This window comes from Typopeltis vanoorti, chromosome 1 (assembly GCF_054136105.1).
Source record: "Typopeltis vanoorti isolate ZY-2024b chromosome 1, IOZ_Tvanoo_1.0, whole genome shotgun sequence".
In the NCBI taxonomy this organism is placed as follows: Eukaryota; Metazoa; Arthropoda; class Arachnida; order Uropygi; family Thelyphonidae; genus Typopeltis; species Typopeltis vanoorti.
In genome coordinates this window covers 118,239,062-118,266,934 of record NC_143549.1, presented here as the reverse complement: position 1 = coordinate 118,266,934, position 27,873 = coordinate 118,239,062, and the positions used below count along the sequence as shown (strand labels likewise).

At 35.6% G+C, this 27,873-nt stretch overlaps 1 protein-coding gene across 1 annotated transcript in view; it reads left to right on the top strand.

The window, feature by feature from the left end:
- The window catches only part of LOC150110347 (uncharacterized), a 227,789-nt gene that overhangs the window by 35,311 nt on the left and 164,605 nt on the right, over window positions 1–27,873 (top strand). Inside the window, exons 3-6 of the mRNA XM_090396216.1 lie at window positions 8,869–9,000; window positions 18,615–18,758; window positions 22,569–22,712; window positions 26,216–26,359. Coding sequence (XP_090252342.1) covers window positions 8,979–9,000; window positions 18,615–18,758; window positions 22,569–22,712; window positions 26,216–26,359 — 454 coding nt within the window. The 5' untranslated portion in view covers window positions 8,869–8,978. The remainder of the gene's footprint in view (window positions 1–8,868; window positions 9,001–18,614; window positions 18,759–22,568; window positions 22,713–26,215; window positions 26,360–27,873) is intronic.

The following is a 27,873-nucleotide window of genomic DNA, read 5'->3' as shown; positions in this document are numbered from 1 at the left end:
TTCTTCCCTAAGTGGGTAATTTGAAAATCCATAACCTCAAATAACTTCGTCGAAAAATGACATATGATGTAAACGAATTTCGAACAATTCAATATTTTCTCTTCAGGAAAATTATTGTTCACATATCTTTCCCTCTAATTAACTATATAATTTCGTTTCTCACGTCAAATGCTGATATTATCACACAGGACTGCTAATGTGAATAAGGTAATAAAGTAACATTAGGAATATTGAGTTGAACTATAAATATATATAAATCTGGAAACAAATGAGACGATCTCACCAGAAATGCTTTGTGAGGAAACAAGGTGATAATATAGGAGACAGCCAAGAAGTATCTCGGCCGAATAAGAAGACCGAGAGACCAATGGATATCCGAATCAACATGGGAACCAACCAAAAGAAGGCGGTTGAGAAATCAGAGATAAACACGTAAATCATATAGGAGTGTATATAGAGAAGTTAAAAGATCAATCAAGCAGGAAAGAAAACGTTATTTACAAACAAATGTGACGAGTTTGAGTTCCAGATGTGGAGGCTCAATTATAATAGCATGGTTTATTTATTTCATGATTTAGAGCAAACGTTCAAGCCAAAATTGAATGATATCAAATAGAGGAATGGAGCATTACTAACAGGAAAATGGAATTCAGAAACAGATGGAAAGAATACTGTGAGGAACTGTACAGTAGAGTTTTGTAAGAAAACATGAAGGAACCCAAATACCCGGAAAATTCGATTTGGAATATCCTCCACTCGGCCATCACATTGTAGGTGCAGGTAAGCAGCTTAACAAAAATAAGGCACCAGATGTAAAAGAAATCCCTTCAGCATTATTTACGGCCACAGGAGATGGAGGTATTGGAGAGTCTCATAGATTGATTACAAGGATATGGCAGATTGGATCATATTCTAGTTTCTGAAAGAAGTCTCTTTTCTTACGACTACATAAGAAAGGAGATATTTAAAGCGAGCAACAACTATAACACAATTAGTTTAGTATCTGATGAAAGCATAATTTTAATGAAAATCATGGTAATAGGATTGAGGCCAGAGTTGAGATAGAGATGAAAGAGGAAAAGCAGGTTAGAAAAGTTAAAGCACCAGGGATCAGACACATTGCCTTAGAAAAAACATAGAAAATATAAAATCTTTAGAATCCCTCTGGTAATGAGTTTCTTATAATTCTCTCAAGGGATTGACTGATTTCAGCATATAAAACTGTGAGGAGTAATGAAAAGAATGAATATCCATCAACATACTATCTGGTTGATAGCCAACTTCTCCATGGAGAAAGAGGCCACAGTAAGAACAATTGTTGTATTGAATAATTGGCTACAGTTTGGAATAGGATTAAGGCAAGGAGACTTAATTTCTCCTCAATTGTTTACTATATATGCGAAGTAGATCATGAATGAAGCATTGATTAATCTCAAAACAGGAATTAGGATATCAGGTAGATTGAACAGTAATCTGAGGTGTCCTGATTATACAGTACACATTTGTAATGACATGGAAGAACTAGGACAAATTTTTTACATGATTAACAAGATCAGAAATAAGAGCGCACTTCAACTAAATTCTACTAAGACAAGGATTATGTTTCTCAAACGATTTACAAACAGGGAAGTTCTTGAGAAACAAGTTTTCTTTAATGAAACAGGAATTGAGGAAGTCAGCACGTTTGAGTACCTGGGGGTCCTTTATTAATGTGAAGAATTGCTCCAGTAGACATCGGAAGAAGGATAGGAATGAATAAAACAACAGGCAGAGGCTTGTCTAAAATCTAGAAGGATGGATTTATCTCCATGGGAACAATGTTGAGGATTATGGATGCAGTTGTTGTTCCAACAGCGACTTACGGATGTGAGACTTGGAACGTAAAGAAATCCAATAAGAAAAAGATAACTGCTTTTGAGATGTGGTGGTAGAGAAGGTTCTTGAGAGTATCATATTCTGAAAGGCGTAGAAATATGTGGATGTTGGTTGAAAAGATCAGAAAAATTTAAGGAACGTTAAGAATATTGACAAAAGAAAGTTAAAATATTTTGGTCACATTGATAGGAGAGAACGAGGACCTTCTCAGAACAGTAATAGAGGTTAAAGTTCCTAGAAATAGAGGAAGGGGTAGATCATCAATGAAATGGATGATGGTGTGTGGTGCAACTAATCTTCAGAGATTTGAAGTCTCCAAAAAATCGAACAACAGGATCACATGGTGAAGCCTGGTGTGAAAAATTACTGAGCATCGAAGTGAACAGACGGCATTTGTGGATGTCCAGTGAACATGCAGATAGATGATATCTTAAGCTGGCACGTTTCATTTTAATATACTACAGTAACTCTTAGTTAATTTAGGAGTTGGGCATGTATCTTGAGAGGTTTCTATTCCTCACAATCTGTGCCTTATTGCTGCAGTTTATGGATCTCGTTTTCTTATGGTAATACTCTACATCGTAAAGCAATCTCAATTTTGGTCGTCTATGGGATCTAGAACACCAGATCTAAACAATAATTCCTATTTAACGGATCTGTCATCCCGCAATTGCTGAATATGTCCTATCCATCTCAGACAACGCATCTCTATTTCAGTAATAATACCCCTTCATTGAATTTTTCAATTATTCCTTTCTTCATCCTTACTCTCCTATATTTTATATTCTCGTTCATTGGGTAAAAGAACTTTCTTAGTAATTGTCGTTCCCATATCTGTATTTGGGGTTCAGGTTAATTGATCTTTTCCCATGTTTCACACCCGGACAAAAGTACGGATTTGAGGATTGCTTTATTTGTCTGAAGTTTAATTTTCATCGAATTCTAATTAGATTTTAATAATTGTCTAATAATACTATAACAAGGTGTATTTGATGCAGATAATCTAACCGAAAGTGTTGAAATGAGACATCAATATTTTCTCTTATTACGGGACCCAATGATATGAACAGATCCATTCGTTCAAAAGTTTCTGAATATGCAGTGAAACTGCCGATGTTTAATTTTGTTTTAATATCACTGGAAACAAGAATTTTATTTTTAGAATTAATTTGTGTGAATTCCCATTTTCTTTCCATCCATACTCCTTTTGCCAATATCCTTCTGTAAACCTTCTCTCAGTTCTTCAAATACAGAGCACATCAGATACAAAAGCAAGAAAGAATAGATTACTATTCGTATACACAAAAGCCAAAAATTCCAGATTTAAACTAATAATTTCTCTTAAAAGCATAGGCTGAAAAACAATTGCTGATTCTTATCTTACTTATCTTAATCCTTTTGGTATCCTGAACAAAGGTGTAAATTCCCATGGTAATTGTTCTCTACCCACGGTATTTCTGAGGGGCAATGTAGGTAATCTTTTCGATTGGTGGAAGTTGTAATAATCTCATGCATTTATATAACTTATCTTCACTAATATTATGAGAGACTTGAATAAAGTCCTTAAATAAACAGTGCATATTAATGTTAAACTCGGAACATTCTTCCAGTACTTTCAGTAACATAAAAATCTTGTGTATTGCTGATCTATGATATCTAAATGGACATCGATATTCACACAGCATATCGTTTATTAGTGAATGTTAAATATATTCGCAAATAACTTGAAAATCTCTGCTAATAGTATTATTCCTTCTATATCGTGGGGAATGAGAAGTCATTTTTTCTCATAGATATGGAAGATAATAACAGAAACTCATTCAGTAAGAATAAACTCAGCTTGCGATTCCTCTATCAAGAACTCATTGATCTGGTTAATATTGAGTGAAATGTTTAAATAGAACGATTTTTATTTTGCGTTCATCCGGTACGTTATTTTCTTTCTCGATAGGGGTATTTCCAAATCGTGTACATCATTTCTTTTCTCTGTCACAGCCTTTCTTATACTTGATTCGAAGCTCATTAAATTCTTCTTCTTTGGCACGATAGTTTGAAACATACATTTTCCAGAAGGAGATGCTCAAACTATTTTGCCTAACACATCAAATTAGCCTCCTTTCATCCAAATAAGTTGTCTTCACAAACCGTGCAGTAATTGTTTCTGGGCCGAAATCTGCCTTTCATTTTTTCCATCGTATTATTCATTTTCTTAATTTGTATTTTTTTAAATCTATCTTTTATCCGTCTTTGAGGAACTCAATTTTATTAAGACTTGCCTTTTCCCTTTCACTCTCCTTTCTCATTCTTAATATATTGGTCTGCTTTCTTTTTTAGATATAATCTTTCTAAATTGCTCGAGTTTTCCGTTCAGCGTCTTAATATATATTTTCTACATTTCTAACTTCGATATATTTTCTACATTCCGTATGAAAACAGTCATTTCGATAATTTTTGTAACCCGGAAAGTTTTGAACACTTTGGACGTTTTATGTTTAATCATTTCTAACTTGTATATGTAACTGATATATTTGTTGGCTTTTGTCTCAATACTTCAGCATTGATTTTGTCAGAATTTCCTACAGTTTAAATTTTGTATGTCACATCTTGCTGCCCATTCCACTCTTCCTACTTTAGTCATGTTTATTGTATGTTTATATTTAATTCTTAACGAGCAATGAACCGTAAAACAACATGGTCGTCCTCAAACCTTCTTAAATCAAAAACACCTGTCACTTCTCTTCTAACATTGATCGCCTGATGTGTCTGAAATACTATTTTTCTAACTTCCGACATCTAGGTAAATTTATACAAGTGGAAGCATGTTGTATATATGAACCTAATTTTGCCAGTATTAAAATTGTTAGACCCATTTCATTAACTCTAATGGCTTTTTTTTATACTCTCTCCCCCGCTCTCTCTCTCTCTCATAAAATTGTTGATCGGAAGGACTTTTTCCCCTTTTCGCATAGCTGTCTTTGCACGATTAAAAATGTAATGGTGCGGAGACTGATAACATAGAATTTCAAGTGATTCATAACATTTCGATTTGACTTCTTGAATAACTAGTCGGTTGTTGCGAGGGTATATATATATATATATATATTTTTTTTTTTAAATAGATTTAATGACTTAAAAACCGAGATTACTTATAAAGATTTAATAAGAATAATACAGCTAGTTTCGGCTTATAATAGCCTTCACCAGGTATTCTTAAAGGAAGAGAATAGTAATAAACATTGAAGTATCTAAAAACTGGAAAATACAGGTAAAAAATCGCCACACATAATTGATACATAAAAAACGTTGTATTTTTTCAAGTTGTTCTAATAGGCATGCCATTGTTTATTGCAAGTATGCGTGCAGACTCACGTGAACGCCAATATTCAATAACTGCAGCATGGCTATCTGGGATGTTATAACTCAAATTGTTGTTTAAGTGGACAGGATTCAGAAGGATTTCCCTGGATTCTATAATTTTTCTCTCAAACTCATCATTGGAGCGAAAAATATTTTCTGATCTATCCCAGCAAACGGAGTGGCTTTGTTGATCATCATTAGGATATTTGAAAAAAGACCATGACTGGATAACGCAGTTGCATGTGATCTTTTGTGATCTCTTCATCACAACCTAAAATATCCAGGTGTATATAAATTATGGTGCGATTGCAATATCCCTTATTTTGGACAAACTAACAAATGTGTTGAGCAACGTAGAAGAGCATAAAAGAGACATTTCTTACAAAAGATCACATGCAACTGCGTTATCCTGTCATGTTATTTTTTCAAATAATCCTAATGATGATCAACAAAGCCACTCCGTTTGCTGAGATAGATCAGAAAATATTTTTCGTTGTGATGATGAGTTTGAGAGAAAAATTATAGAATCAAGGGAAATCCCTATGAATCCTGTTAACTTAAACAACAATTTGAGTTATAACATCCAAGATAGCCACGCTGCAGTTATTCAGTTTTTGCGTTCACGTGAGTCTGCACGCATACTTGCAGTAAACAATGTCACGCCTGTTTTTAGATACTTCAATGTTTATTACTATTCTCTTCCTTTAAGAATATCTGATGAAGGCTATTCTAAGCCGAAACTAGTTGTATTATTCTTAGTAAATCTTGATAAGTAATCTCGGTTTTTAAGTCATTAAATCTATTTTTAAAAATGTATCACAACAACTTAGTTGAAGCATATAATCACACACACACACACACACACACACACACACACACACACACACACACACACACACACACACACACACACACACACACACACACACACACATATATATATATAAATGAAATAATGATCACCTTAAAGATATTTCTCATTAAACGAAGTCGATCATTAACTAGTTTAATGTGAAGAAACAAGTTGTACCATTTTTATCAAAGAAGAACGCATATAAAAGGGCTTTGGTCTGCAGCAGGCTAAAAAAATCCGTTCACTTTATAAAACGAATGAATTCTTTCATCGCAACAAAAATGAATGCTAGTATTCTAAATCTACATAACTATAGTTATTCACACACTCTCCTTAATGCATCTGATCAGTTCGAGATGAAGATATTTTAAATTCCAAACTAATATTCACAATCATGTTTGCGCCCTTCACATTGCACAGGAGACCGACCAGTTAATATTACTTTCGATAATGTTAACAACTTGAGTTTTTAAAGAGCATCATTGTTAGCACTGAACCCAATTTAACAAGCAGGTCTCCGGCAATATCCAAAAGGAAATGGGTATCAACGTTGATATTTGCCATTTACGACACGAATTTTCTAAACTGGAACTATTCTTTAACTCCGGTCAGAACACGATGGGATTCAATGTTATCGGTTATGATTTACTAACCCGGTATGCCTAGTGTAGCAAGAATTTCACTCAAAAAATAGCTATAAATAAGAATTTTAAATTCCTTGATCGTCTGTTATTATTATACCAAATAAGAGTAACAAATTGATAGCTACATGATTGTTTTATTTATAAATTAATAAAAATAAAATGCTTTCCTTCACGCGAAATTTATTTCCTGTTAGTGAGGAAATTTTTAATGCGTACATTTCTTAAATTATTTTCAACTAGAGAGACTACTGAACGATTCCTCGTTGCTATTTAAACATATTTTGGAAGTAGCGAAGAAAGAACTCATCATTATTTTACAGTTTAGCGAAATCGTACTATATTATTAAACAGATTTCAAAGGTAATTTATGTGATTTTTTTTTTTTTTTTTGAGGAAGGCTTATTCCTTGCAAAAGAGAATATTTCTGGATAGTTTTCAAAATAGTTTAATGATTCTTGCAAGTATCATGAGGATACTGATAACAGTAGGAAATAAATGAAAATTGATGAATTTATAGATCTGCATTTTGTTTGTGGGGGTGATTGCTACAAAATGCTTCAGTGTTTCAGTATATCCTCCATAATCCTTGAAACCTTTAGGGAACAGGCAATCTTTGCAATAGTCATTGAAATTTAAAAAGTTTCAAGAAATATTCCCCTTGATTGAACTAAACCTTGTTATTTATCAAGATGAAGTGGAACGGCGCATAGTTGAATGCAAAGAATTTGCCCTAGACTCGTCTCATATCAACAGCAATCTTAGCTATAGTCTACCTGACTTGGATAGTTCTGCCATTAGGTACTGGCATAACGTGATCTCATGCACTCGCATTTGCACAACAATAGAACAAGAGAACGGATTACAACGAAAATTCAAACTTGACTTCAGTTCACAAGTCTGTTATTATAATCGCACAGTATTTTTATGTTTTTTTATGTTTATTTTTAATTTGCTTTAAGTCTTACCACACCTGAAGAAGTCATGCTTGACGAAACATGTTGTTCGCTCCATTAAATTAACTTGTTTTTTAATTTCTAGGTTTCATTCATTCAAAAAAGATGACATATCCAATCGCCAAGTAAATGTAGCTGCTGATTATATATATATATATATATATATATATATATATATATATATATAATTTCAGGTTTAAAAAATTCTGAAGAGGATGTCAAAATGTATTTAACAGATTATTTTACGTTGATAATCATCATTACTTTTAATTCCTTAAACGATTTATTGTGAAGGTTGTCTTTTCTAAAAATGGGTAAAAAAAGGGTGTTGTTATGAAAAATACAAGAAATTTTTCCCTCCTGAAAATGAGCGAGATCCGTTCGCAGAAAAGGAAAAGTCGAGCTAATATATCATAGAACGTTATTCATTGATTTACGGGTATTTTCAAAGAATAATAATTTTTACCTCCAAATTGCTTACTTAATTTTCCAAACAAAGTTAAACATTAAATCCTGGAGTAATAGGTGAAAGAGGCTTTCATAGTACAGGGTAATCAATATTGTTCTGGAAACCGCTTAAAATTGAAACACACCATTTTATTAAGCATGTCGGTTTATCAATACAAAGCTAGCTTTAAAATTTTTCAGATTTATGTATATCTTATGCTTTGGAATATATGTACCGAGGAAACAAGTGATCTGCATAACAAAACGATTAGAGCAAGTTTAAACCTGAAAACCTCTAAGTAGCAAAACTAATATATCCTTATATTAGTTTTGCCTAATATAAGGATATATTAGTTTATATATCCAGCAAAGTCTTCCATCATATTCATTAAATTGTCGTATGAAACAAAAGAGATTTTATGGAGATCAATTTCACTATTGTGTCCTGTACGAATTTTGTATGTAAAAAATATTGTAGATAATACCCCTCAACTATTATGTATATTCATATATATATATATATATAGGTAATAACAAGTACAACGAATACTCAAATGCTTTCATTAGTTACGAACATTTTGTACCGCAATATCTTATTTGAAGTAAATGATTATTAGGAATAATAGAAACGTTCTTATATGTGACAATGAATTTTTAAACTACTTAAAAACGATTTTTAATCATTACTTCACACCGACCTGTTTATCATTATCTTACTCAACGTTTCTTCTTGAAATAGAAAGAAAAACTTGTAATGTTGCAGAATTAGAAAAATGTCCACTTCCAAACCAATGCGATTATAATATAAATGATGGGGTAAAATGCACTTGCGCACATGGATTCGACTCAATGGGAGCGGAAGAATGTGCAGGTAAGTGATTTCAGAAATATATTTCTCCTTATTCAGAGGAAAATTTCATGAAGTAAAACATTAAGAATATTAAAAAAGTTCCTACTGGTATGAGGAATAATTTTCATGCGTATTTCAATCATAGAGGAGTAACTAAAAGTATGAAAACATTGGTTTTGTGGTTGAAACACTTTGTGCTAATATAATGAGAATTCGTTTAATCAGATAGATAGTATTGACGTATTAAAATATTAAGGTAATAATGAAATTTTTGCTAATTATATTATAGCAACCGGGTAAAAAAATAAACCGTAATTAATCTGATGAATTAAAGTATTGCATTTGATTAAATGTTACATAATTTCCGCACAACATCGAGCAGCACCCAAACATTCCTTTTTTTTAATAATCTCTGATGAAATGTTCTTCCCTAAGTGGATTATTTGAAAATCCAGATAAAACTGCGTAATGGAATTAAATGAACATCAAATAACTTCGTCAAAAATGACATATGATGTAAACGAATTTCGAACAATTCAATATTTTCTCTTCAGGAAAATTATTGTTCACATATCTTTCCCTCTAATGAACTATATAATTTCCATTCTCACGTCAAACTCTAATATTATTACACAGGACTGCTAAAGTGAATGAGGTAATAAAGTAACATTAGGAATATTGAGTTGAACTGTAAATATATATAAATCTGGAAACAAATGAGACGATCTCACCAGAAATGCTTCGTGAGGAAACAAGGTGATAATATAGGAGACAGTCAAGAAGTACCTTGGCCGAATAAGAAGACCGAGAGACCAATGGATATCCGATTCAACATGGGAACCAACCAAAAGAAGGTGGTTGAAAAATCAAAGAGACACACGTACTGAATCATATGAGAGTTTATATAGAGAAGTTCAAAGAGCCATCAAGCAGGAAAGGAAAAGTTCTATACAAACAAATGTGACGAGTTTGAGCCTCCACATCTGGAACTCAAACTCGTCACATTTGTTTGTATAGAACTTTGTTATTATTATTAAGCTGCGTACCTGCACTTACAATATGATGACCGAGTGGAGGAGATTCCATCTCAAATTTTCCGGGTATATTGGGCTCCTCCAGGTTTTTTAACAACACTCTACTCTATAGTTCCTCACAGTATTCTTTCCAACTGTTTTTGAATTTCATTTTCCTGTTAGTAATGCTCCATTCCTCTATCAGATATCATTCAATTTTGGCTTAAACGTTTATTTATTTCATGATTTAGTGCAAACGTCTAAGCCAAAATTGAATGATATCAAATAGACGAATGGAGCATTACTAACAGGAAACTGGAATTCAAAAACAGATAAAAAGAATACTGTGAGGAACTGTACAGTAGAGTGTTGTTAGAAAACTTGGAGGAGCCCAAATACCCCGAAAATTTGATTTGGAATCTCCTCCACTCGGTCATCATATTGTAAGTGTAGGTAAGCAGCTTAACAATAATAAAGCACCAAATGTAAAAGAAATCCCTTCAGCGTTATTTACGGCCACAGGCGATGGATGTATTGGAGAGTCTCATAGATTGATTACAAGGATATGGGAGATCGGATCATGTTCTAGTGTCTGGAAGAAGTCTCTTTTCTTACGACTACATAAGAAAGGAGATATTTAGAGCGAGCAACAACTATAACACTATTAGTTTAGTATCTGATGAAAGCATAATTTTAATGAAAATCATGGTAATAGGATTGAGGCCAGAGTTGAGATAGAGATGAAAGAGGAAAAGCAGGTTTAGGAAAGGTAAAGCATCAGAAATCACACACATTGCCTTAGAAAAAATATAGAAAATATAAAATCTTTAGAATTCCTCTGGTAATGAGTTTCTTATAATACTCTCAAGCGAGTGACTGATTTCAGCATATAAAACTGTGGGGAGTAATGAAAAAAATGGATGTCCTTCAACACACTATCTGGTTGATAGCCAACTTCTCCAAAGAGAAAGAGGCCACAGTAAGAACAATTGTTGGACTGAATGATTGGTTTTAGTTGGAAGTTCCTAGGATTAAGCTCCTTGCCTTAATCCTAGGAACTTTAACCTGAAGGTTAAAGTTCCTAGGATTAAGACAAGGAGGCTTACTTTCTCCTCAATTGTTTACTATATATGCGGAGTAGATCATGAATCAAGCATTGATTAATCTCAAGACAAGAATTAGGACAGCAGGTAGATTGAACAGTAATCTGAGGTGTCCTGATTATACAGTACACCTTTGTAATGACATGGAAGAAATAGGACAAAATCTTTACATAATTAACAAGATCAGAAATAAGAGAGCACTTCAATTAAATCCTAACGAGACAAGAATTATGGTTCTCAAACGATATACAAAGAGGGAAGCTCTTGAGAAACAAGTTTTCTTTAATGAAAGAGGAATTGAGGAAGTCAGCACGTTTGAGTACCTGGGGTCCTTTATTAATGTGAAGATTTGCTCCAGTAGACATCGGAAGAAGGATAGGAATGAATAAAACAACAGGCAGAGGCTTGTCTAAAATCTAGGATGGATTTATCTCCATGGGATCAATGTTGAGGATTATGGATGCAGTTGTTCCAACAGCGACTCATGGATGTGAGACTTGGAACCTAAAGAAATCAAATAAGAAAAAGATAACTGCTTTTGAGATGTGGTGGTAGAGAAGGTTATTGAGGGTATCATATTCTGAAAGGCGTACAAATATGTGGATGTTGGTAAAAGATCAGAAAAATGTAAGGAACGTTAAGAATATTGAAAAAGGAAAGTTAAAATATTTTGTTCACATTGATAGGAGGGAACGAGGACTTCTCAGAACAGTATTAGAGGTTAAAGTTCCTAGAAATAGAGGAAGGGGTAGATAATCAATGAAATGGATGATGGTGTGTGGTGTAACTAATCTTCAGAGATTTGAAGTCTCCAAAAAATCGAACAACAGGATCACATGGTGAAGCCTGGTGTGAAAAATTACTGAGCATCGAAGTGAACAGACGGCATCTGTGGATGTCCAGTGAACATGCAGATAGATGATATCTTAAGCTGGCACGTTTCATTTTAATATACTACAGTAACTCTTAGTTAATTTAGGAGTTGGGCATGTATCTTGAGAGGTTTCTATTCCTCACAATCTGTGCCTTATTGCTGCAGTTTATGGATCTCGTTTTCTTATGGTAATACTCTACATCGTAAAGCAATCTCAATTTTGGTCGTCTATGGGATCTAGAACACCAGATCTAAACAATAATTCCTATTTAACGGATCTGTCATCCCGCAATTGCTGAATATGTCCTATCCATCTCAGACAACGCATCTCTATTTCGGTAATAATATCCCCTTCATTGAATTTTTCAATTATTCCTTTCTTCATCCTTACTCTACTATATTTTATATTCTCGTTCATTGGGTAAAAGAACTTACTTCGTAGCCTTCGTTCCAATATTTGTAATCGGCGTTCAGTTTAATTGATCTTCTCCCATGTATCACAACCGGACAAAAGTACGGATTTGAGGATTGCTTTATTTATCTGAAGTTTACTTTTATCGAATTCTAATTAGATTTTAATAATTGTCGAATAATAATATAGCAAGGTGTATTTGATACAGATAATCTACCCGAAAGTTGAAATGAGACATCATTACTTTCTCTTATTATGGAACCCAATGATTTGATCAGATCTACTCGTCCATATGTTTCTGAATATGCAGTGAAACTGCCGATGTTTAATTTTTATTTAACATCTCTGGCAACAAGAGTTTTATTTTTAGAATTAATTTGTGTGAATTCCCATTTTCTTTTCCCCCAAACTCATTTGTCTATATCCTTCTGTAAAACTTCTCTCAGTTCTTCAAATACAGAGCACATCAGATACAAAAGTAAGAAAGAATAGATTACTATTCATATGTACAAAAGCCAAAAACCCCAGATTTAAACTAATATTTTCTCTTAATGGTATAAGCTGAAAAGCATTGCTGATTCATATCTTATTTATCGTAATCCTTTTGGTATACTGAACAATGGTGTGAATTCCCATGGTAATTGTTCTCTACCCACGGTATTTCTGAGGGGCAATGTAGGTAATCTTTTCGATTGGTGGAAGTTGTAATAATCTCATGCATTTATATAGCTTATCTCTACCAATATTATGAGAGACATGAATAAAGTCCTTAAATAAACAGTGCATATTAATGTTAAACTCGGAGCATTCTTCCAGTACTTTCAGTAACATAAAAATCTGGTGTATTGCTGATCTATGATATCTAAATGGACATCGATATTCACACAGCATATCGTTTATTAGTGAATGTTAAATATATTTGCAAATAACTTGAAAATCTCTGCTAACAGTATTATTCCTTCTATATCATGGGAAATGAGAAGTCATTTTTTCCCATAGATATGGAAGATAATAACAGAAACCCATTCAGTAAGAATAACCTCAGCTTGCGATTCGTCTACCAAGAACTCATTAATCTGGTTAATATTGAGTGAAATGTTTAAATAGAACGATTTTTATTTTGCGTTAATCCGGTACGTTATTTTCTTTCTCGATAGGGGTATTTCCAAATCGTGTACATCATTTCGTTTCTCTGTCAGAGCCTTTCTTATACTTGATTCGAAGCTCATTAAATTCTTCTTCTTTGGCACGATAGTTTGAAACATACATTTTCCAGAAGGAGATGCTCAAAATATTTTGCCTAACACATCAAATTAGCCTCCTTTCATCCAAATAATTTGTCTTCACAAACCGTGCAGTAATTGTTTCTGGGCTGAAATCTGCCTTTCATTTTTTCCATCGTATTATTCATTTTCTTAATTTGTATTTTTAAAAATCTATCTTTTATCTGTCTTTGAGGAACTCAATTTTATTAAGACTTGCCTTTTCCCTTTCACTCTCCTTTCTTATTCTTAATATTTTGGCCTGCTTTCGTTTTTAGATATAATCTTTCTAATTTGCTCGCGTTTTCCGTTCGGCGTCTTAATATATATTTTCTACATTTCTAACTTCGATATATTTTCTACATTCCGTATGAAAACAGTCATTTCGATAATTTTGTAACCCTGAAAGTGTTTAACACTTTGGACATTTTATGTTTAATCATTTCTAACTTGTATATGTAACTGATATATTTGTTGGCTTTTGTCTCAATACTTCAGCATTGATTTTGTCAGAATTTCCTACAGTTTATATTTTGTATGTCACATCTTGCTGCCCTTTCCACTCTTCCTACTTTAGTCATGTTTATTGTATGTTTATATTTAATTCTTAACGAGCAATGAACCGTAAAACAACATGGTCCTCAAACCTTCTTAAATCAAAAACACCTGTCACTTCTCTTCTAACATTGATCGCCTGATGTGTCTGAAATACTAATTTTCTATCTTCCGACATCTAGGTAAATTTATACAAGTGGAAGCATGTTGTATATGCGTATTAAAATTGTTGGATCCATTCCATTAACTCTAATGCCTTTCTTTATACTCTCTCTCTCTCTCTCTCTCTCATAAAATTGTTGGTCGGAAGGACTCTTTCCTCTTTTCGCATAGCTGTCTTTACACGATTAAGAATGATATGGTGCGGAGACTGATAACTAAGAATTTCAAGTGATTCTTAACATTTCGATTTGTCTTGTTGAATAACTAGTCTTGTTGCGGGGGTGTATATATATATATATATATATACCCCCGTGTGAAGAAAGTGAAGAAACAAGTGTTACCATTTTTATCAAAGAAGAACGCAGAACCAAAGGCTTTGGTCTGCAGCAGGCTAAAAATATCCGTTCACTTTTATGAATGGAATGAATCCTTTCATCGCAACAAAATGAATGCCAGTATTCTAAATCTACATAACTGTAGTTATTCACACACTCTCCTTAATGCATCTGATCAGTTCGAGATGAAGATATTTTAAATTCCAAACTAATATTCACAATCATGTTTGTGCTCTACACATTGCACAGGAAGGCCGACCAGTTAATATTACTTTCGATAATGTTAATAACTTGAGTTTTTAAAGAGCATCATTGTTAGCACTGAACCCAATTTAACAAGCAGGTCTGTCTCTGGCAATATCCAACAGGAAATGGGTATCAACGTTGATATTTGCCATTTACGACACGAATTTTCTAAACTGGAACTATTCTTTAACTCCGGTCAGAACACGATGGGATTCAATGTTATCGGTTATGTTTTACTAACCTGTACGCCCAGTGAAGCAAGAATTTCACTCAAATAATAGCTATAAACAATAATTTTAAATTCCTTGATTATCTGTTATAATTATAAGAAGAGTAACAAATTGATAGCTACATGATTGTTTTATTTATAAATTAATAACAATAAAATGCTTTACTTCAAGCGAAATTTATTTACTGTTAGTGAGGAAATTTTTAATGCGTACATTTCTTAAATTATATTCAACTAGAGAGACTTCTGAACGATTCCTCGTTGCTATTTAAACATATTTCGGAAGTAAGGAAGAATGAAATCAGCATCATTTTACAGATTAGCGAAATCGTACTATATTATTAAACAGATTTCAAAGACAATTTATCTGATATTTGTTTTTTTGAGGAAGGCTTATTCCTTGCAAAAGATAATATTTCTGGATAGTTTTCAAAATATTTTAATGATTCTTGCAAGTATCATGAGAATACTGATAACACTAGGAAATAAATGAAAATTGATGAATTTATAGATCTGCATTTTGTTTGTGGGGGTGATTGCTACAAAATGCCTTAGTGTTTCAGTATATCCTCCATTATCCTTGGAACCTTTAGGGAACAGGTATTTATGAGTAAAATAATCAGCTTGAAATACACGGAGAAAGAGCAATTCTTCAGAGCTGCTGCTTTTATTGAACAAGTCATCGAAGAGGCAGGGAAGACTAGGTAATCAACAAAAATGTTCTTACATTTAGGAAGTAAAGTATTTTGAGGAGGTTACATCAGATGCATGATTTGTGGAAAATCACAGCTCATCTTCACCGAATGAGATGATAGCAGGAGTGGCATACTTAAAAATGTGTGCACTACGTCCGAGTCTATTTGGTTTTCTTTTTTCTATTCTGCATCATTTCTCTGTAGCGAGCAATTGCAGCTCGCATTATCTGCTTTGTTAAATCTTGCCATGTTGGGTTCCATTTCTTCGAACAAAGAACCATCTTTTTAACAGAGAAAAATGCCTCTTTCAGTTGGCATTCGGTTCTTTTTCTGCTGCATTATTTCTTACTTCATCAACAACTCACTCCATGCTGCATATATTTTTTTACAATGCAAGATATTATATTCTTGATACTTTCACTATATTTTGTTCTTCTTATGATTCTTTCTTCCTTTTCTTTTCTTCTTCTGCAACTATCCATACCTTCTGCTCTGTAAGATCTTCCTTGAAGAGTTCTTCTCCTACAGCATGCACTGACTGCTCTATATCTTTATTGTCAACGTACAGTTCCAGCTTTTCAACTTGCAGAACTATCATTTCACCAATCCTTTGAAACCTGTGAATGTATGAACATATATTTTCAGTAGCGTCTATCAAATGCTATTCATACACTTTGCTATCACCTCACTTGATGCTGCATATATATTCTTTGCACAATGCAAGATATTATACAGGGTGTTTCAAATTGAATGACCCGATTTCAAATAATTATATTTAATAATGAAAATGTGGTGCAGTTACAAAATAAATTACCAAGTAAGAAGTGAGGTCTAAAGTTTCACTCACTACAACTACAAATGCTCATTGTGCCCTCCACATATGGTTCTTGGTTGCAGAGATATACAATTTTCAAATCGGGACATTCTGTTTGAAACACCCTAAATTATTTTCAGAAGACTATGAGTATTTTCTCGCTATACATAGCAGCATAACCTCAGCAAAAGTATTTCTGAATAATATCCCTGGAAAGAGAACCTGTGTTACTCAGTGGATGTGGCAATTGCACACCACGGCGCTTGGCCGCACAAAGGAAGATTTGGTTTCGAGACTAGTCGGGACTAGAGGAAATTTTGTTGGCACTTATTGAGCCAACTCTTCACTGCGTGTCGCTTAATTAGTGGCACGCAGCTCCGCTGGTAGCCAGTCAGCTATCTTTGATTGGCTACCAGTGGAGATTGAACTGCCCACTCAGTCTCCAAAAGTTAGGGCCAAAGCGGCCTCGCCTACTCCCTAGACAGAAATAAAAAGGCGTTAGCTGATTTTTTTTGTTCATCCCTGGAAAGTAGAAATAACGCCCTGGAATGCTTACAGGAGTGAAGTGGTATTCGGTGACCGTATTACCCGGAATGGTAATAGTAGGAGGAGGGCTGCAAAGTTCCAATAAACACCTAGAACAAAAATGATATTAAAGCATGTAATATAACCACAAGAAAGAACACGAGGATATAAGAAAATAAGAACGTCAGTTACCTTCGTAATTCTACTACTAGTTTCCAGAACTTTCCATCCCCCCTCCCCCCTTTTATGTAGTACTGGTCGTAAGTGGCATAAGTAAGAAGTCGATGACTGACTATAACATTTACAGTTTGTTTTTCGTTTATTCATTCGTTCTGAGCATACATGATTTTGTGGAATAACTTAAAGCTAAATTAAATCCAATGATTATGAAATTAAGTAATACATTTGAAATGATAAACTCTACCAAAGTAACAGCCAGTCCGGCATTATTGACAAAACTGCGTAAATTCCAAATCGAGTGAACTTTTTATTTTTGGATAAAGTTTTTTTTTTTTTGAAGTGTTTTTTTTTGATGAGTATTTTTTGATTAGTAGTTTCCCTGGATTCGAACACATGTCTGATGATTATCACAAAATGTTGATGTGGGATAGCCCAATTTGTCAACAGTTGTCCGAGCGGATAGTCCGGACAAGTCATGCCGTCAAATGCTTCTTTTAAAATCCGTCAGTTCACTTCTAGTAGCTATTTCACTCCGACATGGCACGATCCACGTTGCCCACGTGGATGTGCGTTGACTTTCACTTCTTACAAAAAGCCGTGTATGTTCTCGATCAAGAAGAAAGGTTTATTAGTTTATGCATTCATAGTTGAGCAGGATTGAACCGCTTCAGTAACAAAGCAATATCACTTAAAACTACTGTTTCCTACGGAACTTCATAACCTTATTGGTATTGAGTATACCGTTTATCTGGAAAGAAAAGAGATGAGATTTTAATCCCCCCCCACCCATATTGTATGTGAAAAAGATTTATAAGAGGTCTTCGTCTGTCTATGAGTTAACTAGTCTTACAGGTGACTGAGTTTTTCCTCCGATATCTTCTGGCTTTTCCTATGGAAAACTTGGATTTTTATTCCTCAAGCAGACTAACTGGCAGTAAGATGGATGTGGTTAATACATATGATGACATGCCTTAAGTTGTTTTGACCCTAACTTGCGATGTCCATACTTTACTTTTCTCTTACCCTTTCCTTCTCTGTATTAATCTTACATAAGATTTTGTGAAATGACGTAATGCTAACTTTAACACACTGATTTGAAAATTAAGTAAAGTATTTAGAAATCACTAGTAAGTTAAAATAACATTCGGTGCTGCTACAAAAGAAAATATCATTCAAATTCGAAATAGACTGATAGTATATCTTCTGTTTATTTTTTATGATGAATTCTAGCTAGGACTGACTGTTCATGGCAAGAACAAAATGAATGCGGAAATGGCGGCGAATGTTCTGTGCACCAATGGCAACCAGATCGAATGAATTGCACCTGCCTTTCAGGATTCGAACATGTACCTCATCATTATCCGCTTTGCGTAGGTAGGTGAATTTTCCTGCTATTGCATTTCAAAGTAGCCATATTTTTTAAATATAAAACAATAAAATTTCACTCAGTTAGGAATCGAATGATATATAGAGTAACGAACATATTAAGAATTACACTCTTGAAAGAGAAGGCAAGGTATACCATAGTGTGAAGCAAAAATTGTCGTGGTACTCACCTTAATAAGACCTAGAACATACGAGGGGAAACATCTAGAATAAAAATTAATTTATTTTATTTCTTCTTATATCATAAAAGGAAAGAAAAACAAATTATTACAATTCAAGTTGAAGAATTTTAAGATATGATCTTTTTTGTGGTTATATCAGTTGCTTTAACATCATTTTTGAACTTAGTGTTTATCTGAACATTTCCCCCTTCCCCAGCAGTTTTTCTGCGAAGATTGGAGCAGTAAAATTACGGATGATAATTTTTACAAGCACAGAATAGTCATCAATGATAATTTTGGACCATTCTTCCTGTAGGCATGTAATGAAATTTTGGATTTTTATGGACCGAACATCCTTTGATCTCTCCAAACGCACCACTTTACCCCACAGATGTCCAATAGAGTTAAGATCAGGGCTTAACTCTATTGGATTAGTTAAGATCACGATTGGCTAGCCTCTGTGGAGGCTAGCTAATCGTTGGTTAAGCTGATATCCACACGCAGTTACAGCAGCAGCCTTTGGTCAAATTGCATTGTCGTGCTGAAAGAGACAATAGTCAGTTCTGTAGAATCGCCACAATTTAAGAACCATTGCATTATCCAAAATGATCCTCGGAGTATTCATGGAACGGCAAACAGAGGTCCGAATATTACCCAGAACAAACAGGACCATGCCATCTAAAAATTTCATAGTTGTGTTCGTTCTTGTAAGAAATGCTCACCGAGCATCCTCCATAACCACACCAGTGCAAGTGTTCGGTAGAGGGAATAGCATGATTTTTCGTTCCAAAACATAGCTTTCAAGCTTCCACGTCCCACTGTGCACGGTCTTTGCACTGCACTACTGAAGACGACGGTGTACTTTGTTTCAGATAATGTGGGGCTCACATATTGCAGTTCTGCCATGGGAACTCATATCGGGAACCTCCATTCTTAATTTTTTTTTTTTTTTGAATTCGAGTTCCAGTCAATTCCATGAACTCCGTATTCAACTTTTAGGTCGACAAATGGCGGTTTCTATATACACTATCTTATTAAAAGTATCCTGACACCCTCTGTAATTTGTAAACTGACGTGTAGATGTCACTTCGACACTCGCTTACCGGTATAAAAGGAGGCACGGAGCTGAGTGTTGTTCAGTGATAAGAAGTGCAAATAGAATGGGAAGGTCAAGGGTCAGTGACTTCAAACGTGGACTAATTATTGGTTGACACATGAGTAAGAAATCTGTCAGAGACATTCAACCCTCCTCATGTTGCCCAAGTCAACAGTTGATGACGTTATTTTGAAGTGGAAACCTGAAGGCAGAACCACAACAGAACCACGGTCGGATAGGCCTTGTTCAATGACAGACAGGGACCGTCGAGCATTGAAGACGGATGTTCGTGGAAACCGCCAGACATCGAGTGAAATAAGAATTCTGCAGTGCTACTAACTTTCCAACCAATACCATCGCTGTCCTTCGCGTGTTAAGAGGAATGGTTCCATGGTCAAGCAGCTGCCCATAAACCTAACATTTCTCCTGTGAACGCTAACAGCCGCCTGCAGTAGCGAAAAGAGTGACGCCACTGCACAGTGGACAACTGGAAGCGTGTGATTTGGAGTGATCTAAATGAGGAAAAGCACAAGAACAATTTGACCAGTTACATACTTTCTACAGTAGAGGATCAATTAAATGATGGTTATTGTCCGTATCAGCATGAAAATGCTACCTGTCATTAAGCAGAGTCTGTGATGGAATGTTTTTTGGACAACAACGTTACAGAAATGGACTGGGCGGCAACGAGCCCTTACCTGAATCTCACAGAACAGCTTTGGAATGAATTAGAACGAACGTCGATTTGATCCAAACCCCAACAACACACACACATGCCGATCTGCTCTGGCTAGAGCTCTTCAGGAAAAATGGGCTACCATTCCTACAGACGCGTTCTGACACCTGGTAGAAAGTCTCTCCGTCAGAGTTAGATCTGCCATAAAATCAAAGAGTGGACCCACCCCGTATGAATGTTTAATGTCCATATTAATACTGAATGTGTGCCACGGGGAATGTCTCATTACACTTTCGAGTAGGTATACAGATAATTTTGATCAGATGGTGTATCATCTCGTTGTTCTGTCCGGTCAGGGTCGGTGAGTGTGGTTTATCGTTCGCTGCGGATAGCTCTTGCAGTTGAATCCCTGAGCTTTCATCTCAGTATGGAATCTTGGATTGTTGACTTGAATGTACCAATTCTTCAAGAATTTGTACACCAGTTCGTCCTATAATATAATATCCTATCACAACATCTGTTTTAAACACCAACAGTTCTTTTCTTGCAACGGTTTCGTGTAGACACAGTTGCCTAGTCTTGGGAGTATCATATTCTTCCGATTTATACCGGCTACAAACACGCAACTCGTTACATATCAAGATACACCTATCTTATGGGAATGTCTGTTGACTTGTTTCAAAGCATTGTACGAGTATGTGCTCGAAGAGAGAGAGAGAGAGAGAGAGAGAGAGAGAGAGAGAGAGAGAGAGAGAGAGAGAGCTTTATTAGATCCAAATATTCATAGTTGAGCAGAACAGAACTGCATGTTTCTACCACTAATATAATCAAATAATATAACTTAAAAATACTGGTTACTTTGGAGTTTTCCTACCTTATTGGTGTCGACTATTCAATTTGGCTGGAAAGTCTGTGGTTTGAAAAATACCTTCCGCCCATCTAGTACGCAGAAAACGTTTTAGAATGATTTTTTCATTTGACTATGAGGAAACCAGTGTTATAGATGGAGGAGTTTTTCCTGCCATGTGCTCTTTTTCTATCCTGTGGAAAACGTCGATTTTTATCCCTAAAGCAGACAAACGAGCCGTAAGACGGAATTCGTTAACACATAACAACATACCACAAGTTGGTTTAGTCCTAACCTGGCCTGTTAATAATTGTTTTCTCTTAGTTCATACTTTAGTTTCTTCATACTTTACTCTTACTGAATGCAGAGAACCTTTCCTTCTCTACTTTCAGTAGCCTAATAAGATTTTGCGAAATGACTTATTTCTAATTTAATTTCTGTGATTTTAAAATGAAGGAAGATAAAAAACCAATATCACTTAAAACTACCGTTTCCTACACAACTATCCTACCTTATTGGTATTGTCTATACAGTTTATCTGGAAAGAAACGAGATGAGATTTTAATCCCCCACGCCCATACAGTATGTGAAAACGATTTATAAGAGGTTTTCGTCTGACTATGAGTTAACTAGTCTAATAGGTGACTGAGTTTTCCCTCCGATATCTTCTGGCTTTTCCTATGGAAAACTTGGATTTTTATTCCTCAAGCAGACTAACTGGCAGTAAGACGAATGTGGTTAATACATGTGATGGCATGCCTTAAGTTGTTTTGACACTAACTTGCGATATCCATACTTTAGTTTTCTCTTACTCTTTCCTTCTCTGTATTAATCTTACATAAGATTTTGTGAAATGACGTAATGCTAACTTTAACACACTGATTTGAAAATTAAGTGAAATATTTAGAAATGACGAGTAACTTAAAATAACATTCGGTGCTGCTACAAAAGAAAATATCATTCAAATTTGAAATAGACTGATAGTATATTTTCTGTTAATTTTTATGATGAATTCTAGCTAGAACGGACTGTTCATGGCAAGAACAAAATGAATGCGGAGATGGCGGCGAATGTTCTGTGCACCAATGGCAACCAGATCGAATGAACTGCACCTGCCTTTCAGGATTCGAACATGTACCTCATCATTATCCGCTTTGCGTAGGTAGGTGAATTTTCCTGCTATTGCAGTTCAAAGTAGCCATATTTTTTAAATATAAAACAATAAAATTTCACTCAGTTAGGAATCGAATGATATATAGAGTAACGAACATATCAAGAATTACACTCTTGAAAGTGAAGGCAAGGTATACCATACTGTGAAGCAAAAATTGACGTGGTACCCACCTTAATAAGACCTAGAACATACGAGGGGAAACATCTAGAATAAAAATTAATTTATTTTATTTCTTTCTTATATCATAAAAGGAAAGAAAAACAAATTATTGCAATTAGCTGAAACATAGTGGTTGAAGAATTTTAAGATATGTTCTTTCTTGTGGTTATATCAGTTGCTTTAATATCATTTAGTTCTTGGTTTTTATCAATATTTCCCCCATTCTCAGAAGTTTCTCTGCGATGATTGCAGCAATATTACGGGTGGTAATTTTACAAGCATACGATAGTCATCAATGAGAATTTTGGACCATTCTTCCTGTAGGCATGTAATGAGATCCTGGACTGTTATGGACCGAACATCCCTTGATCTCTTCGAACGCATCACTTTACCCCACAGATGTCCAATAGAGTTAAGATCTGGGCTCTGTAGAGGCTAGGCAATCGTCGTTAAGCTCACATCTACACGCAGTTATAGCAGCATCCTTTGGTAAAATTGCATTGTCCTGCTGAAAGAGACAATAGTCAGTTCTGTAGAATCGCCACAATTTAAGAACCATTGCATTATCCAAAATGTTCCTCAGAGTTCAATGTTCATGGTGGGCAAACAGAGGTCCGAATGTAACCCAGAACAAACAGGACCATGCCACCTAAGAATTTCATAGTTAGTGTTCATTCTTGTATGAGTTGCTCACCAAGCATCCTCCATAACCACACCAGTGCAACTGTTCGGTAGAGGGAATAGCAGGATTTTTCATTCCAAAACACAGCTTCCAAGCTTCTACGTCCCACTGTGCACAGTCATTGCACTACTGAAGACGACGGTGTACGTTGTTCCAGATAATGTGGGGCTCACATATTGCAGTTCTGCTATGGGAACTCATGTTGTGAACCTCGATTCTTAATGTGTTTTTGTGATTTCGAGTTCCAGTCGATTCCATGAAATCTGTATTCAACTTTTAAGCCGACAAATGGCGGTTTCTTTATAGACTATCAGATCATATGTACCACGACATCCTCTGTAATTTGTAAACTGATGTCTAGATGTTACTAAGACACTGGCATACCAGTATAAAAGTAGGCACGGAGCTGTGTGTTGTTTTGTTCAGTGATAAGAAGTGAAAACAGAATGGGTAGGTCATGGGTAGTGATGACTTCAAACATAGACTAGTTATTGGTTGCCACATCAGTAAGAAATCTGAATCTGTCAGAGATATTTCAACCCTCCTCAGGTTGCCCAAATCAACAGTTGATGACGCGAATTTGAAGTGGAAACGTAGGCCTTGTGTAATGACATACAGGGACCGTCGAGCATTGAAGAAGGTGGTTCATGGAAACCGCCAGACATCTTGTGAAACAATCACCCGAGAGTTCCGCAGTGCTACTAACTGTCCAACCACTACCATGACTGTGCGTCGAGAGTTAAGAGGAATGGGGTTCCATGGTCAAGTAGCTGCCGATAAACGTAACATTTCTTCTGTGAACGCCTAACATCCGCCTACAGCAGCGTTAAGAGTGACGCAAATGAAGAGTGGACAACAGGAAACGTGTGGTTTGGATTGATGAATCACGATTTACAATGTGGCATTCCGATGGGAGGGTCTAGTTGTGGCGATTGCCTGGAGAACGATTCCTGTTAGCGTGTGTGTGTGTGTGTGTGTGTGTGTGTGTGTGTGTGTGTGTGTGTGTGTGTGTGTGTGTGTGTGTGTGTGTACTGCCAACAGGTAAATTTGCAGGGATGGCATTACACTGTTGGGGTGTTTTTCGTGGAATGGACTTAGCCTTCTCGTAACTCTGCACAGCAATCTAAATGCGGTAGAGCGCAAGTACGTTTTGACCCGTTGCATATCGTCGACAGTAAGAGAGCAATTCAATGATGACTATTTTCCGTATCAGCATGACAATGCTACCTGCCATAAAGCAAGGTCTGTGAGGGAATGATGTTTGGACAATAACGTGACAGGAATGGACTGGGCGGCAAAAAGTCCTTACCTGAATCTCACAGAACAGCTTTGGAATGACTTACAACGTCAATTTCACTCCAAATCTCCAACGATCCACATCACGAACTGCACTGGTTACAGCTCTTCAGGAAGAATGGGCTGCCATTCCTACAGAGACATTCTGACACCTGGTAGAAAGTCTATACGTCAGAGTTAGATCTGTCATAAAATCAAAGAGTTGACCCACCTCGTATTTATATCCACATTAATACTGAAAGTGTGCCACAGGGAATGTCTCATTACACTTTCGAGTAGGTATACAAATAATTTTGATCAGATAGTGTATCATCCCCCTCGTTGTTCTGTCTAGTCAGGGTCGGTGAGTGTGGTTTATCGTTCGCTGCGGATAGCTCTTGCAGTTGTCTCCCTGAGCTTTCATCTCAGTATGTAATCTTGGATTGTTGACCTTGAATGGACCAATTGTTCTGCAATTTGTAGACCAGTTCGTCCTATAATATAATATCCTATCACAACATCTGTTTTAAACACCAACAGTTCTCTTCTAGCAACGGTTTCGTGTAGACACAGTTGCCTAGTCTTGGGAGTATCATATTCTTCCGATTTATACCGGCTACAAACACGTGACTCGTACATATCAAGATACACCTATCTTATGGGAATGTCTGTTGAATTGTTTCCAAGCAGCGCACAAGTATGCGCTCGATGAAAAGAGAGAGAGAGAGAGAGAGAGAGAGAGAGAGAGAGAGAGAGAGAGAGAGAGAGAGAGATTTACTAGATCCAAATATTCATAGTTGAGCAGAACAGAACAGCATGTTTCTACCAATAATTCCCTACTTTATTGATGTCGACAATTCCATTTGGCTGGAAAGTCATTGGTATGAATAATACCTTCCGCCCATCTAGTTCGCAGAAAAAGTTTTATAATGATTTTTTGATCTGACTGTGAGCGAACCAGTGTTATAGGTGCATGAGTTTTTCCTCCCGTGTGCGCCTGTTTTATTCTGTGGAAAACCTCGATTTGTTTCACTAAAGCAGACAAATGAAATTGGTTAACACGTAACAACATACCACAAGTTGCTTTAGTCCTAACTTACCCTGTTAATAATTGTTTTCTCTTAGTTCTTACTTTAGTTTTTTCTTACTTTACTCTTACTGAATGCAGAGAACCTTTCGTTTTCTACATTCAGTAGCGTAATAAGATTTTGCGAAATGACATATTTCTAATTTAAATACTCTGATTTTAAAATGAAGGAAGATATTTTAAAATGACATGCAGTTTCAAATTAGCATTCCTTTCTGCTCAAGGGTAACTATTGTTTAAATTCGAATAGATTGATATTGTATTTTTTTTTTTTGTGATGACTTTTAGCTAGGACTAGCTGTTCATGGGAAGAACGTAATCAATGTGGAGATGGAGGGAAATGTTCTGTGCACCAATGGTATCCAGAATTGATGAACTGCACTTGTCTCCCAGGATTCGAATACGTAACCTATCATTATCCGCTTTGCGTAGGTATGTTAATTTTCCCCAGTTGCATTTTGAAGGAGCCTTATTTTTTAAATATAAAACAATAAAATTTCGCTCAGTTAGGAATCGAATGATATATAGAGTAACGAACATATCAAGAATTACACTCTTGAAAGTGAAGGCAAGGTATACCATACTGTGAAGCAAAAATTGACGTGGTACCCACCTTAATAAGACCTAGAACATACGAGGGGAAACATCTAGAATAAAAATTAATTTATTTTATTTCTTCTTATATCATAAAAGGAAAGCGAAACAAATTATTACAATTAGCTGAAACATAGTGGTTGAAGAATTTTAAGATATGTTCTTTCTTGTGGTTATATCAGTTGCTTTAATATCATTTAGTTCTTGGTGTTTATCAATATTTCCCCCATTCTCAGCAGTTTCTCTGCGATGATTGCAGCAATATTACGGGTGGTAATTTTACAAGCATACGATAGTCATCAATGAGAATTTTGGACCATTCTTCCTGTAGGCATGTAATGAGATCTTGCACTGTTATGGACCGAACATTTCTTGATCTATTCGAACGCATCACTTTACCCCACAGATGTCCAATAGAGTTAAGATCTGGGCTCTGTAGAGGCTAGGCAATCGTCGTTAAGCTCACATCTACACGCAGTTATAGCAGCATCCTTTGGTGAAATTGCATTGTCGTGCTGAAAGAGACAATACTCAGTTCTGTAGAATCGCCACAATTTAAGAACCATTGCATTATCCAAAATGTTCCTCAGAGTTCAATGTTCATGGTGGGCAAACAGAGGTCCGAATGTAACCCAGAACAAACAGGACCATGCCACCTAAGAATTTCATAGTTTGTGTTTATTCTTTTAAGAGTTGCTCACCAAGCATTCTCCATAACCCCACCAGTGCAACTGTTCGGTAGACGGAAGGAATAGCATGATTTTTCGTTCAAAAACACAGCTTCCATGCTTCCACGTCCCACTGTGCATAGTCATTGCACTACTGAAGACGACGGTGTACGTTGTTCCAGATAATGTGGGGCTCACATATTGCAGTTCTGCCATGGGAAATCATGTTGTGAACCTCGATTCTTAATGTGGTTTTGTGAATTCGAGTTCCAGTCGATTCCATGAACTCCGTATTCAACTTTTAAGCCGACAAATGGCGGTTTCTTTATAGACTATCAGATCATATGTACCACGACATCCTCTGTAATTTGTAAACTGATGTCTAGATGTTACTAAGACACTGGCATACCAGTATAAAAGTAGGCACGGAGCTGTGTGTTGTTTTGTTCAGTGATAAGAAGTGAAAACAGAATGGGTAGGTCATGGGTAGTGATGACTTCAAACATAGACTAGTTATTGGTTGCCACATCAGTAAGAAATCTGAATCTGTCAGAGATATTTCAACCCTCCTCAGGTTGCCCAAATCAACAGTTGATGACGCGAATTTGAAGTGGAAACGTAGGCCTTGTGTAATGACAGACAGGGACCGTCGAGCATTGAAGAAGGTGGTTCATGGAAACCGCC